The sequence below is a fragment of the Ranitomeya imitator genome, chromosome 3, assembly GCF_032444005.1.
Source record: "Ranitomeya imitator isolate aRanImi1 chromosome 3, aRanImi1.pri, whole genome shotgun sequence".
Taxonomy (NCBI): Eukaryota; Metazoa; Chordata; class Amphibia; order Anura; family Dendrobatidae; genus Ranitomeya; species Ranitomeya imitator.
The window spans coordinates 357,901,995-357,917,989 of record NC_091284.1 but is presented as its reverse complement, the minus strand read 5'-3'; the positions used below and the strand labels follow the sequence as shown (position 1 = coordinate 357,917,989).

The window sequence follows — 15,995 nt, the reverse complement described above, 5'->3', positions numbered from 1 at the left end:
CAAAGTCTGCATTTCAAAACGTCACTACTTCACTTCCGAGCCCCGGCATGTGCCCAAACAGTGATTTACCCCCACATATGGGGTATCAGCGTACTCAGGAGAAACTGGACAACAACTTTTGGGGTCAAATTTCTCCTGTTACCCTTGGGAAAATAAAAAATTGCAGGCTAAAAGATCATTTTTGAGAAAATAATTTTTATTTTTTTATTTTCATGGCTCTGCGTTATAAACTTCTGTGAAGCACTTGGGGGTTCAAAGTCTTCACCACACATCTAGATTAGTTCCTTTGGGGGTCTAGTTTCCAAAATGGTGTCATTTCTGGGGGATCTCCAATGTTTAGGCACACAGGGGCTCTCCAAACGTGACATGGTGTCTGCTAATGATTGGAGCTAATTTTCCATTTAAAAAGCCAAATGGCGTGCCATCCCTTCCGAGCCCTGCCGTGCGCCCAAACAGTGGTTTACCCCCACATATGGGGTATCAGCGTACTCAGGACAAACTGGACAACAATATTTGGGGTCCAATTTCTCCTATTATCCTTGGCAAAATAGGAAATTCCAGGCTAAAAAATCATTTTTGAGGAAAGAAAAATTATTTTTTATTTTCATGGCTCTGCGTTATAAACTTCTGTGAAGCACCTGGGGGTTTAAAGTGCTCAATATGCATCTAGATAAGTTCCTTGGGGGGTCTAGTTTCCAAAACGGGGTCACTTGTGGGGGAGCTCCAATGTTTAGGCACACAGGGGCTCTCCAAACGCGACATGGTGTCCGCTAACAATTGGAGCTAATTTTCCATTCAAAAAGTCAAATGGCGCGCCTTCCCTTCCGAGCCCTGCCGAGTGCCCAAACAGTGGTTTACCCCCACATATGAGGTATCGACGTACTCGGGAGAAATTGCCCAACAAATTTTATGATCCATTTTATCCTACTGCCCATGTGAAAATGAAAAAATTGAGGCGAAAAGAATTTTTTTGTGAAAAAAAGTACTTTTTCATTTTTACAGATCAATTTGTGAAGCACCTGAGGGTTTAAAGTGCTCACTAGGCATCTAAATAAGTTCCTTGGGGGGTCTAGTTTCCAAAATGGGGTCACTTGTGGCGGAGCGCCAATGTTTAGGCACACAGGAGCTATCCAAACGTGACATGGTGTTCGCTAACGATGGAAATAATTTTTCATTCAAAAAGTCAAATGGCGCTCCTTCCCTTCCGAGCCTTACCATGTGCCCAAACAGTGGTTTACCCCCACATGTGAGGTATTGGTGTACTCAGGAGAAATTGCCCAACACATTTTAGGATCCATTTTATCCTGTTGCCCATGTGAAAATGAAAAAATTGAGGCTGAAAGAATTTTTTTGTGAAAAAAAAGTACTTTTTCATTTTTACGGATCAATTTGTGAAGCACCTGGGGGTTCAAAGTGCTCACTATGCATCTAGATAAGTTTCTTGGGGCGTCTAGTTTCCAAAATGGGGTCACTTGTGGGGGAGCTCCAATTTTTAGGCACACGTGGGCTCTCCAAACGTGACATGGTGTCCGCTAAAGAGTGGAGCCAATTTTTGATTCAAAAAGTCAAATGGCGCTCCTTTCCTTCCAAGCCCTGCCGTGCGCCCAAACAGTGGTTTACCCCAACATATGAGGTATCAGCGTACTCAAGACAAATTGGACAACAACTTTCGTGGTTCAGTTTCTCCTTTTACCATTGGGAAAATAAAAAAATTGTTACTAAAAGATCATTTTTGTGACTAAAAAGTTAAATGTTCATTTTTTCCTTCCATGTTGCTTCTGCTGCTGTGAAGCACCTGAAGGGTTAATAAACTTCTTGAATGTGGTTTTGAGTACCTTGAGGGGTGCAGTTTTTAGAATGGTGTCACTTTTGGGTATTTTCAGCCATATAGACCCCTCAAACTGACTTCAAATGTGAGGTGGTCCCTAAAAAAAATGGTTTTGTAAATTTCGTTGTAAAAATGACAAATCGCTGGTCAAATTTTAACCCTTATAACTTCCTAACAAAAAAAAATTTTGTTTCCAAAATTGTGCTGATGTAAAGTAAACATGTGGGAAATGTTATTTATTAACTATTTTGTGTCACATATCTCTCTGGTTTAACAGAATAAAAATTCAAAATGTGAAAATTGCGAAATTTTCAAAATTTTCGCCAAATTTCCGTGTTTATCACAAATAAACGCAGAATTTATTGACCTAAATTTACCACTAACATGAAGCCCAATATGTCACGAAAAAACAATCTCAGAACCGCTAGGATCCGTTGAAGCGTTCCTGAGTTATTACCTCATAAAGGGACACTGGTCAGAATTGCAAAAAACGGCAAGGTCTTTAAGGTCAAAATAGGCTGGGTCATGAAGGGGTTAACATTAGACCTTTTTACTATTGATTCTGCATAGGCAGCATCAATAGTAAAAAGTTGGTCACACAGGGTTAATAGCAGCGTTAACGTGGTCCGTTAACTCTGCCATTAACCCTGTGTGAGCGCTGACTGGAGGGGAGTATGGAGCGGGCACTGACTGCAGGGGATTAGAGAGCAGCCATTTTGCCGCCAGACTGTGCCCGTCGCTGATTGGACGTGGCTGTTTCCGTTACAGACAGACAGAAAGACGGAAGTGACCCTTAGACAATTACGGTATATACAGTCATGGCCAAAAGTATTAACACCCCTGCAATTCTGTCAGATAATACTCAGTTTCTTCCTGAAAATGATTGCAATCACAAATTCTTTGGTATTATTATCTTCATTTAATTTGTCTTAAATGAAAAAACACAAAAAGAATTGTCCGAAAGCCAAATTGGATATAATTCCACACCAAACATAAAAAAGGGGGTGGACAAAAGTATTGGCACCGTTCGAAAAATCATGTGATGCTTCCCTAATTTGTGTAATTAACAGCACCTGTAACTTACCTGTGGCACCTAACAGGTGTTGGCAATAACTAAATCACACTTGCAGCAAGTTGACATGGATTAAAGTTGACTCAACCTCTGTCCTGTGTCCTTGTGTGTACCACATTGAGCATGGAGAAAAGAAAAGACCAAAGAACTGTCTGAGGACTTGAGAAACCAAATTGTGAGGTAGCATGAGCAATCTTAAGGCTACAAGTCCATCTCCAAAGACCAGAATGTTCCTGTGTCTACCGTGCACAGTGTCATCAAGAAGTTTAAAGCCCATGGCACTATGGCTAACCTCCCTAGATGTGGATGGAAAAGAAAAATTGACAAGAGATTTCAACGCAAGATTGTGCGGATGTTGGATAAAGAACCTAGACTAACATCCAAACAAGTTTAAGCTGCCCTGCAGTCCGAGGGTACAACAGTGTCAACCCGTACTATCCATCGGCATCTGAATGAAAAGGGACTGTATGGTAGGAGACCAATGAAGACCCCACTTCTTACCGCGAGACATAAAAAGGCCAGGCTGGAGTTTGCCAAAACTTACCTGAAAAAGCCTAAAACGTTTTGGAAGAATGTTCTCTGGTCAGATGAGACATAAGTAGAGCTTTTTGGGCAAAGGCATCAACATAGAGATTACAGGAGAAAAAAAGAGGCATTCAAAGAAAAGAACACGGTCCCTATAGTCAAACATGGCCGAGGTTCCCTGATGTTTTGGGGTTGCTTTGCAGCCTCTGGCACTGGACTGCTTGACCGTGTGCATGGCATTATGAAGTCTGAAGACTACCAACAAATTTTGCAGCATAATGTAGGGCCCAGTGTGAGAAAGCTGGGTCTCCCTCAGAGGTCATGGGTCTTCCAGCAGGACAATGACCCAAAACACACTTCAAAAAGCACTAGAAAATGGTTTGAGAGAAAGCACTGGAGACTTCTAAGGTGGCCAGCAATGAGTCCAGACCAGAATCCCATAAAACACCTGAGGAGAGATCTAAAAATGGCAGTTTGGAGAAGGCCCCCTTCAAATATCAGGGACCTGGAGCAGTTTGCCAAAGAAGAATGGTCTAAAATTCCAGCAGAGCATTGTAAGAAACTCATTGATGGTTACCGGAAGCGGTTGGTCGCAGTTATTTTGGCTAAAGGTTGTGCAACCAAGTATTAGGCTGAGGGTGCCAATACTTTTGTCTGGCCCATTTTTGGAGTTTTGTGTGAAATGATCAATGTTTTGCTTTTTGCTTCATTCTCTTTTGTGTTTTTTCATTTAAGACAAATTAAATGAAGATAATAATACCAAAGAATTTGTGATTGCAATCATTTTCAGGAAGAAACTGAGTATTATCTGACAGAATTGCTGGGGTGTCAATACTTTTGGCCATGACTGTAGTAGATGGGATTATACTTAGGACTACAGAACAGAAGGACTTGGGTATTCTGGCTACAAGTAAGCTGAGCAGAAGTACCCAGTGTCAGTCAGCAGCTGCAAAAACAAATAAGATTTTAGGGTGTATAAAAAGAGAGATAAAATCCTAAGATTATTATTATTATTATTATTATTATGCTTTTTTAGTCACAAAATGTACAATTGGTGGAGAAGGATGAACTTGATGGATCTAGGTCTTTTTTCAACCTATATATATATAATTCCTACATCTCTCCCTCTTTCATCTCTCCCTCCATCTCACCTACTCAGAACTGTTTCTCAACATAAAATCCTGTGTCTCCAAACACAGACAACCACCTCCTACCCTCTCCTGCTCCCACCCATTAACATTTTCTCTGCTCCTACTCACTGCCAGTAATTTCTCCAAATCCTGGTACTCCTCACCACATCCCCACAGTCATTTATACCTCCCATTCACAATGTATCACAAATTTCTGCAACCTTTCTAGCCTTATACCCATTTGCCCAACCTCCGCTTCCCCAGTCCCTCTAACAGGAGGAACTCTATGGCACGCTCGCTCTGTCTGCAACAAATTTTCATACATCTATGAGCTTTTCATTACTATAAAAACTTTCCTTCCTCGGCATCACCGATACCTGGCTCAGCCCCTCTGACACAGCCTCTCCAGCTGCACTTTCTTATGGTGAATTCCACCTTTCCCACACAACCCCGCCCTAGCAGCAATCATGGTGGCAGAGTTGGTTTTCTCCTGTCAGATAACTGCTCTTTCACCCAAATTCCACTGCCACCCTCAGTTATTCTCCCTTCTTTTGAGGTGAACTCTGTGTGCATCTACTCCCCCTCCAACTGGCTGTCATTTACCGTCCCCCGTAGGGCCAGCAACCATGTTATTCGACCACTTCACCACCCGGCTACTTAATTTCTTCCACTGACATCTCCACTATCATCACGGGTGACTTCAACATCCCCATTGACACTCACCTGTCTCTAAGCTTCTATCTCTCATTTCCTCCTTCAGCCTCGCTCAATGATATTCCGCAGCCACTCACAAAGAGGGCCTCACACTGGACCTCATGTTCACCCGCCTCTGTTCCCTATCTAAGGCTACTTTCACACTTCCGTCGGTACGGGCCGGTCAAAAACCGTCGGCCCAACGGACGTTGTGCTAAATTTAGCACAACGTGGGCAGCGGATGCAGTTTTACAACGCATCTGCTGCCCATTGTGATGAGCGGGGAGGAGGGGGCAGAGTTTCGTCCGCGCATGCGCGGTCGAAAATGGCAGGCATGTCGCCCAAAAAAGTTACATTGAACTTTTTTTGTGCCGACGGTCCGCCAAAACACGACGCATCCGTCGCACTAGGGGATGCAACGTGTGGCCATACGTAGCAATGCGTCGCTAATGCAAGTCTATGGAGAAAAAACGCATCCTGCGGGCAACTTTGCAGGATGCGTTTTTTCTCCAAAACGACGCATTGCGACGTAGCCCAAACGACGGAAGTGTGAAAGTAGCCTAACCTAACTCACCTCTCCCTCTCTCTGACCAGAACCTAATTACATTCTCTTCCCTCTCCTTTCTAGGTGCACAATCCCCACTCCACAAACTTGCACACCCTCACAGAAATCTCAAACACCTTGATCTACACTCTCTGAATCCCTTCTCCCATTTGCTGACATTAGTTCATTATACAATGCAGATGCTGCCACTGTTTTCTATAACACCACAACAGTGGCAGATCTAAAATCGGTCCACCCCTCACACATACCAAAGCTCTCACAATCAATTGGCAACTCTTGCACACCAGCCTGACTAAAGAACTAGGGTGAGCTTCCAGGATTGCTGAGCGGAGATGGAAAAGATCATATTCCAAAGAGCACTTTATCACAATCAAAGAGTCCCGCACTACTTTCAAGTCCACACTCATTGCAGCAAAACAAACCTACTTTTCATCTCTCATATCCTCACTGTCTCACAACCCTAAACAGCTATTCAACACTTTCAAATCACTCCTCCGTCCCCCTGCGACTCCTCCCTCTCCTCTCAGCTGAAGACTTTGCCTCAATATTGTAGCAGAAGATTAATAACTTCAGACAAAGCTTGGTCTAAAGCCCCAATAGCCGCTTCCCATAATTACACAGCCCTCCAAAACCAGCTTCTCCGCCATTACGGAAGATCAACTTTCCTCTCTACTCTCCAGATCACATCTCAACACCTGTGCACTTGACCCGGTCTCGTCCCACCTCATCCCAAACCTCACCAGAGTCTTCATCCCAACCCTAACCAATCTCTTCAACTAGTCACTGTTGGTGTCTTCGCCTCATGTTTCAAACATGCTTCGATCTAACCCATCCTCCTTGTCTAGTAATCGCCCCATATTACTTCTCCTCTATGCCTCCAAACTACTGGAACAACACGTCCATCTTGAACTGTCCTCCCATCTCTCCTCCCTCTCTCTCAATCACTTACAATTTGGCTTCCGGTCACATCATTCCACTGAAACTGCCATGAATAAAGTCACCAATGATCTACTGACTGCCAAATCCAAGTGACACTACTCTGTCCTCCTCCTCCTGGACCTGTCCACTGCCTTCAACACAGTGGAAATTTCCTCTTACTACAGATTCTCTCATCTCTTGGCATCACAGACCTGACCCTATCCTGGATCTCTTCAAATGCACAGACCATACATTCAGCGTCTCCCATTCACACACCCTCTGCTCATTTCACCCCCTATCGGTTGGGGTTTCCCACGATTCAATTCTAGGACCCCTGCTCTTTTCCATCTACACCTTCAGTTTGGACAACTCAGAGTCCCACAGCTTTCAGTATCACCTCTATGCTGATGACACACAGATATCCCTCTCTGAATATGATATCACCTCCTTACTAAAGAGAACAATGTCTGTCCAGTATTTCATCTTTCTTCTCCGCTTGATTTCTAAAGCTTAACTTGGATAAAACAAATTCATCATCTTTCCCCATGCCACTCAACTTCCCCAACAGACCTATCCATTAAAGTCAATGGCTGCTCACTCTCTCCAGTTTCCCAAGCTTGCTGCCTTGGGGAAACCCTTGACTTTGGTCTCTCCTTCAAACCACCTATCCAAGCCCTCTCCACTTTCGGCCAACTCAAACATATTTCTCGGCTCTGCATATTCCTTAACCAAGAATCTTCAAAAACACTAGTGCATGCCTTCATCATCTCCCGCCTCAACTACTGCAACCTCCTGCTGTGTGGCCTCCTGTCTAACACTCTTGCACTGCATCCTCACCCATTCCTTTGTAGATTGTGAGCCCTCACAGGCAGGGTCCTCTCTCCTCTTGTACCAGTCGGTGAATTTTTTTTATTATGTGCGTCCCTTTTCACATGTAAAGCGCCATGGAATAAATGGCGCTATAATAATAATTATGCAATGAAAAATCCACAAAGAAACCTCAGGACTTTTGGACAGCAAAGAATTCGACGTCAGACAAGAATGTGACAATATTCCTCTCTCAAAACTCCAGGAATTGGTCTCCTTACTCCCCAGATGTGTACAGACTGATGTAAAATGAAGCTTGGATTCTATATATTGGTAGACATGGAACTGTCCCAACTTTTTTGACATGTGTTGCTACCAAAAATTTCTACGAGTTAATTTTTTTCACATGAAATTGGAAAATGTATAACTTTCATCTTCTGATCTGTGTTCCATGTTTTGTTGTGAGGAAAATATTTATAGATTTCCAAATCAGCATTTTTAATTTTCTTAACATTTTATACAATTATGCTGAAAATTACATCATGTTAATACTGCTTTACTTGCCCTCAATTTAAACACTCATTATTTCACACACCCCAGGGGCCACATGCAGCCCACCAGACGCTGCTCCCTTCCTATATTCAAATGCATTTGCATCTTTCAGATGTGAATATATTTGAACACTGTGGCACCAGGACTGACGCAGAGCAGCGCGAGTCAGCCCTGGCGCCTATGTTCAGCATCATGATGAGATCAGCACGCTGCTGAGATTATCACCCTGCTGTTGGGACCGCACAGGCAGAGTATATGGTGGATACCGGTAAGTGCTCAGCAGAGGAGCTGAAGATGAAAAGAGCTTTCATTTTAGATGAGGTGACCTGAGGGAAGGAAAGGTTGGGCTTAGGCTAGGTTCACATTGCGCTAACAGCAGCCCATTCAACACATGCGTTAACAGGCTGCTGTTAACGCAAGTGCCCGCATGACATTGCGCTAGCGCAGATAGAGCTAGCAGATGCTCTATCTGCGCTAGCAGTGACGGACCCAGAAACGCTGCAGCCCGCGTAACAGGGTCCGTCACTCAATGAGTCCAACATAGGAAGTAATGGCGGCGTTAACGGACTGCGTTACAGTACGTTATGCCGCGGTGTAATGTAGTCCGTCTAATGGACGACCAAAACGTAATGTGAACCTGGCCTTACTGCGAGGACACATTAAGGGGCAATGGAAGGCATTATTGGGTAATTAGCAGATTGTGAAAGGTGGCAAAGAATAGTGGGGGGCAGTGGAAACAATATGGTGAAAGGAATTTTGGGGGAGATGTGCAAAGGGGCAGTTTAGGGTGATATTATGGAGAGTGGCTGTGAGGGGGTATATTATGAAGAGGGGCTATGAGGAGGTATATTATGGAGGGGGCAGTGTGGAGGTACATTATGGAGAGGGGCACTAGGGAGTATATATAGAGAGGGGCAGTTTGGTGGATATTATAGAAAAGGGTACAATGAGGGGCAATTATTTATTCTGGGGTGCAGCATAAAACTTATGTGTATGGGGCAGTATAATGATATTTTTATTTTTAAGGGCACAGTGTTGGGATGTGCTGTTGAAAACAAAGAGGGAAGTCTCCAAAGACTAGCTTTGGGCATGAAATCTCATCATGGCGTCTGGACAAAATGGACAAGAAAAAATGGAGAATTACTTCAATCAGAACAGATGTCACCTACAAGGTATTTGGATGTAAATATTTGTGATACGACTGCATCTCATCAGTACTATGGTTCCTGTATGATTCAAGGGCTGATAATGACTGGTAACAACAGCTCCCAGCATCTCTTGACCATTTTTAAAAACATACTGTGAGTTGTAGATTCATGCAATACAACTGCATATGGGGCTGACCTGACATTACAGTTGATCGCTGCACTAAGCTTGGTCCTGTATAGATGTACTGACTGTGGCTCTGGCGCTGCATTCATATACTGTCAGTAGTTCTGTTTCTACCTTCATGTACTGACGGTGGCTCTGGCATTGCCTTCATGAACTGATGGTGGTTCTGGCTCTGTCTTCATGTGCTGATGGTGGTTCTGGCATGGCATTCATGTACTGATGGTGGTCCTGGCACTTCATTCATATGCTAATGATTGTTCTGGTGCTGCATTCATGTGATGACAGTGGTTCTGATCTTGTACTCATGTAGTAAGTAATCCATAACATACTTCATGGCTATGTTAAAAATCCTCAAAACTTAGAGATTTGAGATTATGAGAAGTTGGCGAGTTTCTGCTCCTCAGTTTAAGATAGAATTTGTTCACACTGATTTTTTTGTTTTAGCATAAACTCTCCAGATCCTCCTCAAATACTCAAAACTTGGTTATTGTGATGTGATTAATGTAATTACCTCTTTACATTTTTTGCGGCCCTTGGGACTGGTTCAGTATGGCAACGTAGCCCCTGAATCAAAAAATATTGTACACCCCTGAAATAATGTTTGTTTATGGCTGTACTTAAACATAGGCAATCACATGTCTAGTATTACTGAGTGTTGATTATTAATCTTGTTTATAGTTGAATTTAGGTATCTCTTATCTTCTCAATTATATCAAATATTTCAGTGTCAGTTTAACCTTCTGAGACTGGAATAGCACAATCTACCAAGCTATCATGCACAATAATATATACCATGATGTTTATTATTTTCTTCTAATTGATGCCTATAGGCAATGTATGGCACTAATCGTTGTCCTTTAACCCGCTATTACACAAAGGACACAGAACAAAAACGCCAGAAAATTACCAAAAAATCCTGCTTGTATTACAGGTGACTGGTAGCAATAAGCATTATTGCCTCTGCTAAAACAGGGAAAAAAATTACCAAGTGTTGACACAGTGACATGAAAGGAACAAATAGGACCCTGCCCTAAGCAATTCCTAATCAAACAAGCAGTGAACGTGTTGTGTACTTCAGCCCACGGAATATACATAATAAAATAATACAAATGTTGCTATTTCCAGAGCTAACAAAGGAAGGCTACCTTAATACACACTTTCTTAGCAGTGTTTTGGTCCAAAAAAATGCATAGAAAATGTCATTATTACATGAATTTTTGTGGGCTTTTTAAAACATATTACCTTTTTTGTTTGGTTGGTTTTTTTAGCTGCATTTGTACCATTACAACTAATGTAATTCTAATATTTCTCAGAGTCACGAGTTGCAATATCAAAAACATAAAGACAAATTTGTGTTTTAACAAAGGAAAAAGAACATTGGTGCAGGTCTATGAGAGAAAATGCAAAAAACTGCCTCAAAAACACATTGGCAGAAAGCATGCTGTAGTTATGAAAAATATTTCTTTATCGATTCCCACCAAATATCTGCTGACAGCAATTTTTACCACTAAAAAGGCAGCAAAAAAGAATATATGTACAGTAAATACATGTGTTTTTTGTTCTTTTTAAGAAAAAAAAACGCTAAGTGGAGACACTTTAGAAGAAATACCTTAAAATGTGGGTAAAGTGAGAATGAAGTTGTATGGATTCAGAATGTAATACCTTCATTCATTCAGTTTGGTAGCTTTCCATGTGGACTTTGAATGATAAATCTAATTTATCAGTGGTCCCAGAATGCAAGACAGCATTATCGTGCCCTTATTGTGGCTCTGGACTGTTTTCTAAGCTGAATTTCCATTTACCCGTCCCCTATACATTATGATGATCCAATACAAGTCCTCTACAAGCCATAGCCATGCTTGACGTGTAATAAACAACCTTGGTGACACTTACCCAGTGTGCTCATGGTGTGTATCTGTCTCAAGAATGGGCAGTGTATAGAGAATCACATCCAGATATATGCGATAAGGCCTTGCGTTGGCCCCAGCTTCCTGCTTTTCACAATCAAGAACAACTTTCTAAAGAAACAGTTCCTTAATCCTGAAGCTCACGAAAAAAAAAAAAAAAAGCTTGCCATAACTTGAGCACAAGGATTGGTTGGTAGAAAACAGGAAAGGCGAGTTAAAGGAATGAATGCGAGGACAGACAGATACTTATTTTGATACACGTATAGTACAGCAGAAGGGGAGTGAACAGGTTTTACAAGAGTTGACTTCAGACGGCGACATAGGGCAGAGGTATGTGTTTGTAACAAGGTAGGAATGTATTGAAGGTGAACGTGAGCAAGGTCCAGAATAAACAGTCATAAGGTAGTACTTCCCATACCTTTACATCACACTCACGAGACATCAGATAATAGGCCACGGGAGCTGCGGGGAATTCGATGGCGTAAAGCACAGCTCACATTTTTCTGGATTTACAGACTATGGTGAGTAAGCTGAATTCCCTACCGCCATGAACTTTACTTTTTCAGCACAGAGTAATTGGAGTACTTCCAATATTACGGAAATATTGTATATGCAGTCAGGGCAGGACTGGCCATCGGGGAAATCTGGAAAATACAAGGTGGGCTGATCCGGCCATGGTCCGTACTGACTGTGACACTGCTATCAAGTACCCCATGTACCGTCAGTTTCTCCAGCCAGACGCAATTTGATCCCGGCCTGCTGGAGAATGGGATCACGCAGGGAACGCATCCAATGCATGACGAGGTAAAATTGGAGATGGTGGCAGCAAATGCGGTGGATGGGGCACTGGAATAGGTGAGTACAAAGTAATATTTTTTAAGGGGTTGTGTGAGGACCATCATACTGTATGGGGACAATCATCCTGTATGGCAGTCTTTGTGGGGGACCATCATTTGTTATGGGGGACCGTGTTGACACCAGCATAGCATATGAGGAATAAGCATATTGGGTCCTGTGGGGGGCATCAGACTATATTTGGAGCATTGGTGAACATCTTACAGTGTGGGATGTCAGGCATTGGAGTTTGTTTTGCAATCATAAGGTGTAGGAATAAGGGGCCATCACACTGTGTGGGGGCATATTAGGTGTACCATACTCTATGGAGGTTTTGTAAGGAGTTGAGAACACGATACGATACGATACACTTTATTGATCCCATGGGAAATTATTGTATCACAGCAGCACAACTTAAATCATAAAAATCATAAAGGAATTACATAGTTGACATGACAGTGGAGTTGACAGAAGAACATTGTACATTATACATTAGAATAGGACATACACAACAAGTGAACTGAAATGTAGAGAAATAAGTAGACATTCACCTTGGTGGTTTAACCCTAATGTTATTGTTGTACATTCCCATGGCAGTTGGCACAAACGATTTACTATATTTTTCCTTCTTACACCTCAGAAGTATTAGCCGGTTACTGAAGGTGCTCTTCTGTCTCATGAATAGCTCATATAATTGATGTGCATTATTGTTCATAATTGCCATACACTTTTTCAGAGTTCTTTTCTCCACTACCTCCTCAAGAGAGTCCAGATTACAGCAGAACTTGCCTTCTTAATAATCGTATTCAGCTTATTAGCATCAGAGGCCCGCACACTACTACCCCAGCACATGATTGCAAAAAAGATGGCACTTGCCACTACAGACTGGTAGAACATTTCTAACATTTTGCTACACACATTAAAAGACCTCAGTTTCCTTAGGAAATACAGTCTGCTCATCCCCTTCTTGTAGACAAACTCTGAGTGGCATCTCCAGTCCAGTTTGCTATCCTAATGGGCCCCCAAATATTTGTAACTCTCCGCCTGCTCTACCTCCTGACCAGCAATAGTGATCGGTAAGCATTCCATCTTTTTTGGGGGCGTGTCCTAGCTGGCCATGTGAGTGGAAGCAGGGAAGAGTGCTCCCGCTGCCAGAAGGACAAAAATCCTGTTTTAACCCCGATTTTCGGGTAAACTCACCTAAATCCGGCTGGCTGAAGGTCCGGAGAGTGCAGCGGTGCAGAGCAGCGGGTCCGGAGTCGGCAGCGATGACCAGGAGGCGGCAGAAAGACGCTGGCACCAACGATGCAGGAGCCGGCCAAGATGGCTCCAATGCTAGGGAGGATGCCGAGAAGGAGAACGCCGCATGTCAGCGGCGCATGGAGGTGGCCGCAAAGCTGCAGCAGTATGCTAGAGTGGAGGCTGCTGAGGAGGCAGAACCAGGATCTGGAGCTGGAGCTGACCAGGAGGAGGAGGAAGCAAGCAAGGCTGAGCAGCATGAGGTACAGAGGGGGAAGGAGAGAGGCAGCATGGCTGGGGCTAGTGGGGGACCTGAAGCCATATCACAGGGAGAGGAGCCGACTCTTAGAGATGTTATCACACTGATCTCTTCATGTCAGCAATCCCTGAACTCCTTGGCCCAGCAGATGCAGGAAGTTAAAGGGGACACGGCACAGATTAATGCGGCTCTGCAGAAAATGGACAAACGTATAGGAGTGGTGGAGGAGAGGGTGAGCACGGCAGAAGATCACATAGTTAAGCTACAAAAAGCTGAAAAGAAGTTTGCCCAAGCAATAGCCGAGCTCGCTGCCAAAAATGAGGATCTGGAAAATAGGTCCAGAAGGAATAACATACGTATAGTGGGGCTGCCTGAAAAGACTGAGGGGAGAAATCCCACTGAGTTTGTGGAGAACTGGCTGCTGGAGAAGATTGGGAACACAGTGTTGACAAAAGTTTTTGCTGTTGAACGTGCTCATAGGGTCCCGCCGCAGCCCCCTGCCCCAGGAGCGAATCCCCGTACCATGCTTGCTAAAATACTGAACTACAGGGACAGAGACATTATCCTTAGAAAGGCTAGAGAGATGGAGGATCTGACGGCTGGAGGTCAGAAAATCGCCATTTATCCGGATTATTCCGCTGCAGTTCAGAAGCAGCGGATGAAGTTTACTGGAGTCAAGCGGCGACTGAGGGAGCTGGGAGTGCAGTACTCGGTGATGTTTCCCGCCAAGCTGAGACTGGTGGCTTTTAATAAGACACATTTCTTCCTGACACCGGAGGACGCTGCCCAGTGGCTTGACACCAATGAGAAAAAGTTGAAAGGAGTGGGAGACTGATATGCCGGCGAGATTTGGCTGGAAATTGGTTTCTCTGTCGTTGGCGGAGAGTTTTGCGCTGGTTAGCGTCGGTTTTAAAAAAGTTGAGCAACTGCTGAGGGTTCTGCTAGGCCATGTTGAGGACTGGCCGGAGGGGACAGTACTGTCTACCAAATGTGGGGGAGAAGGGCTATGACGGATATTGTAAATTGGTTTGCTATTTTTCTTACATGTCATAGAAGTGCAATGTTAAGTTATAATAAAGTTAAAGTTAGGGGGAAATTATGTTTAGTGTGGCAGCAGGACACGAATGGAGAGGGTTAAGTGAGGGAGAGTGTTCGCAGTGGGCAGTGGAGCCCCACTCTTGCTGAGAGGAAAAATGCGTTACACTGGGGGGGCTAGGGGGGTAAGTTGGGAGGAGGTAGGGGGGCGGGAGGGGGTAGGGGGGATGGGAGGGGTGGGGCAGCTCATACTTGGGAAATTGGATAAAATGAGAAATGATGAGCCACAGGGGGGGAGAATGTATTAAAATATTGAGTTGGAATGTGAGAGGTCTGGCGGATAAAACACGGCAAGCGGCAAGTCTACAGTATGCTCAAGAGCAGAAGGTTTCAATGATATGTCTGCTGGAGACACATTTAGTGCGGGAGAGGGTGAATGTATTGAATAGGCGCTGGATACAGAAAGCATATCATTCTACTTTCTCAACGTACTCTAGGGGTGTGTCTGTGTTGATTCCTGCTGGGGTGCAATATGAGGAGGTAGCGGTAAAGGAAGATTTGGATGGTCAGTATGTGGTGGTGAAGTGTAAAATGAATGGAGTATTGATGTGTATAGTGGCAATGTATATTCCGCCCCCATACTCAAGCAAGAAGATAAGAGAGGTGCTGGAGAGGGTAGAGCGCTGGGGACCGTTACCATTACTAATTATCGGCGACCTTAATAATATATGTGATGACTTTTGGGACAAGAACAAAAACCCCCAGAATAGGACGGCGGGACATACCACTACGTTTGGGACTTATGTCGGGGAAGTGGGCATGATTGATTTATGGAGAGTTAGGCATATCGGGGAAAGGGCGTATTCATACTACTCGCCAGCTCATGGTACGCTGTCTAGGATTGATCTGGCACTAGGTAACCGATTATTAGATACGATGGTGGGGGATGTGAGATATTTACCTAGGGCTCTCTCAGACCATAGTCCAGTTGAAGTGGAATTTAGACCAGTGGGGACACGGAACGGGAGCAGAAGGGAGTGGAAAGTTCACCCTAATTGGTTACACAGTATAGATTTGGAGAAGATTAAGAAGGAACTAGGGGAATTTTTTGAGATAAATGAGGGAAGTGTAGATGTGCTTACTGTGTGGGAAGCCATGAAAGCGTACTTGAGAGGGCTGTTGTTTAGGGATATTAGCAGGTGTAAGCGGAAATCGAGAGAGGCAGAGAGGTTGGCGATTGATGGGCTGAGGGTGGCTGAGGATGAGATGGTAATAACGGGTACTCTGGAGGCTGGGAGG

The 15,995-nt window shown here is 43.8% G+C and overlaps 1 protein-coding gene across 1 annotated transcript in view; it reads right to left on the bottom strand.

Annotated features, from left to right (window-relative positions):
• The window catches only part of SH3D21 (SH3 domain containing 21), a 141,412-nt gene extending 129,956 nt beyond the window's left edge, over positions 1-11,456 (bottom strand). The window contains exon 1 of the mRNA XM_069756876.1: positions 11,316-11,456. Coding sequence (XP_069612977.1) covers positions 11,316-11,328 — 13 coding nt within the window. The 5' untranslated portion in view covers positions 11,329-11,456. The remainder of the gene's footprint in view (positions 1-11,315) is intronic.
• Positions 11,457-15,995: the final 4,539 nt, after the last annotated feature.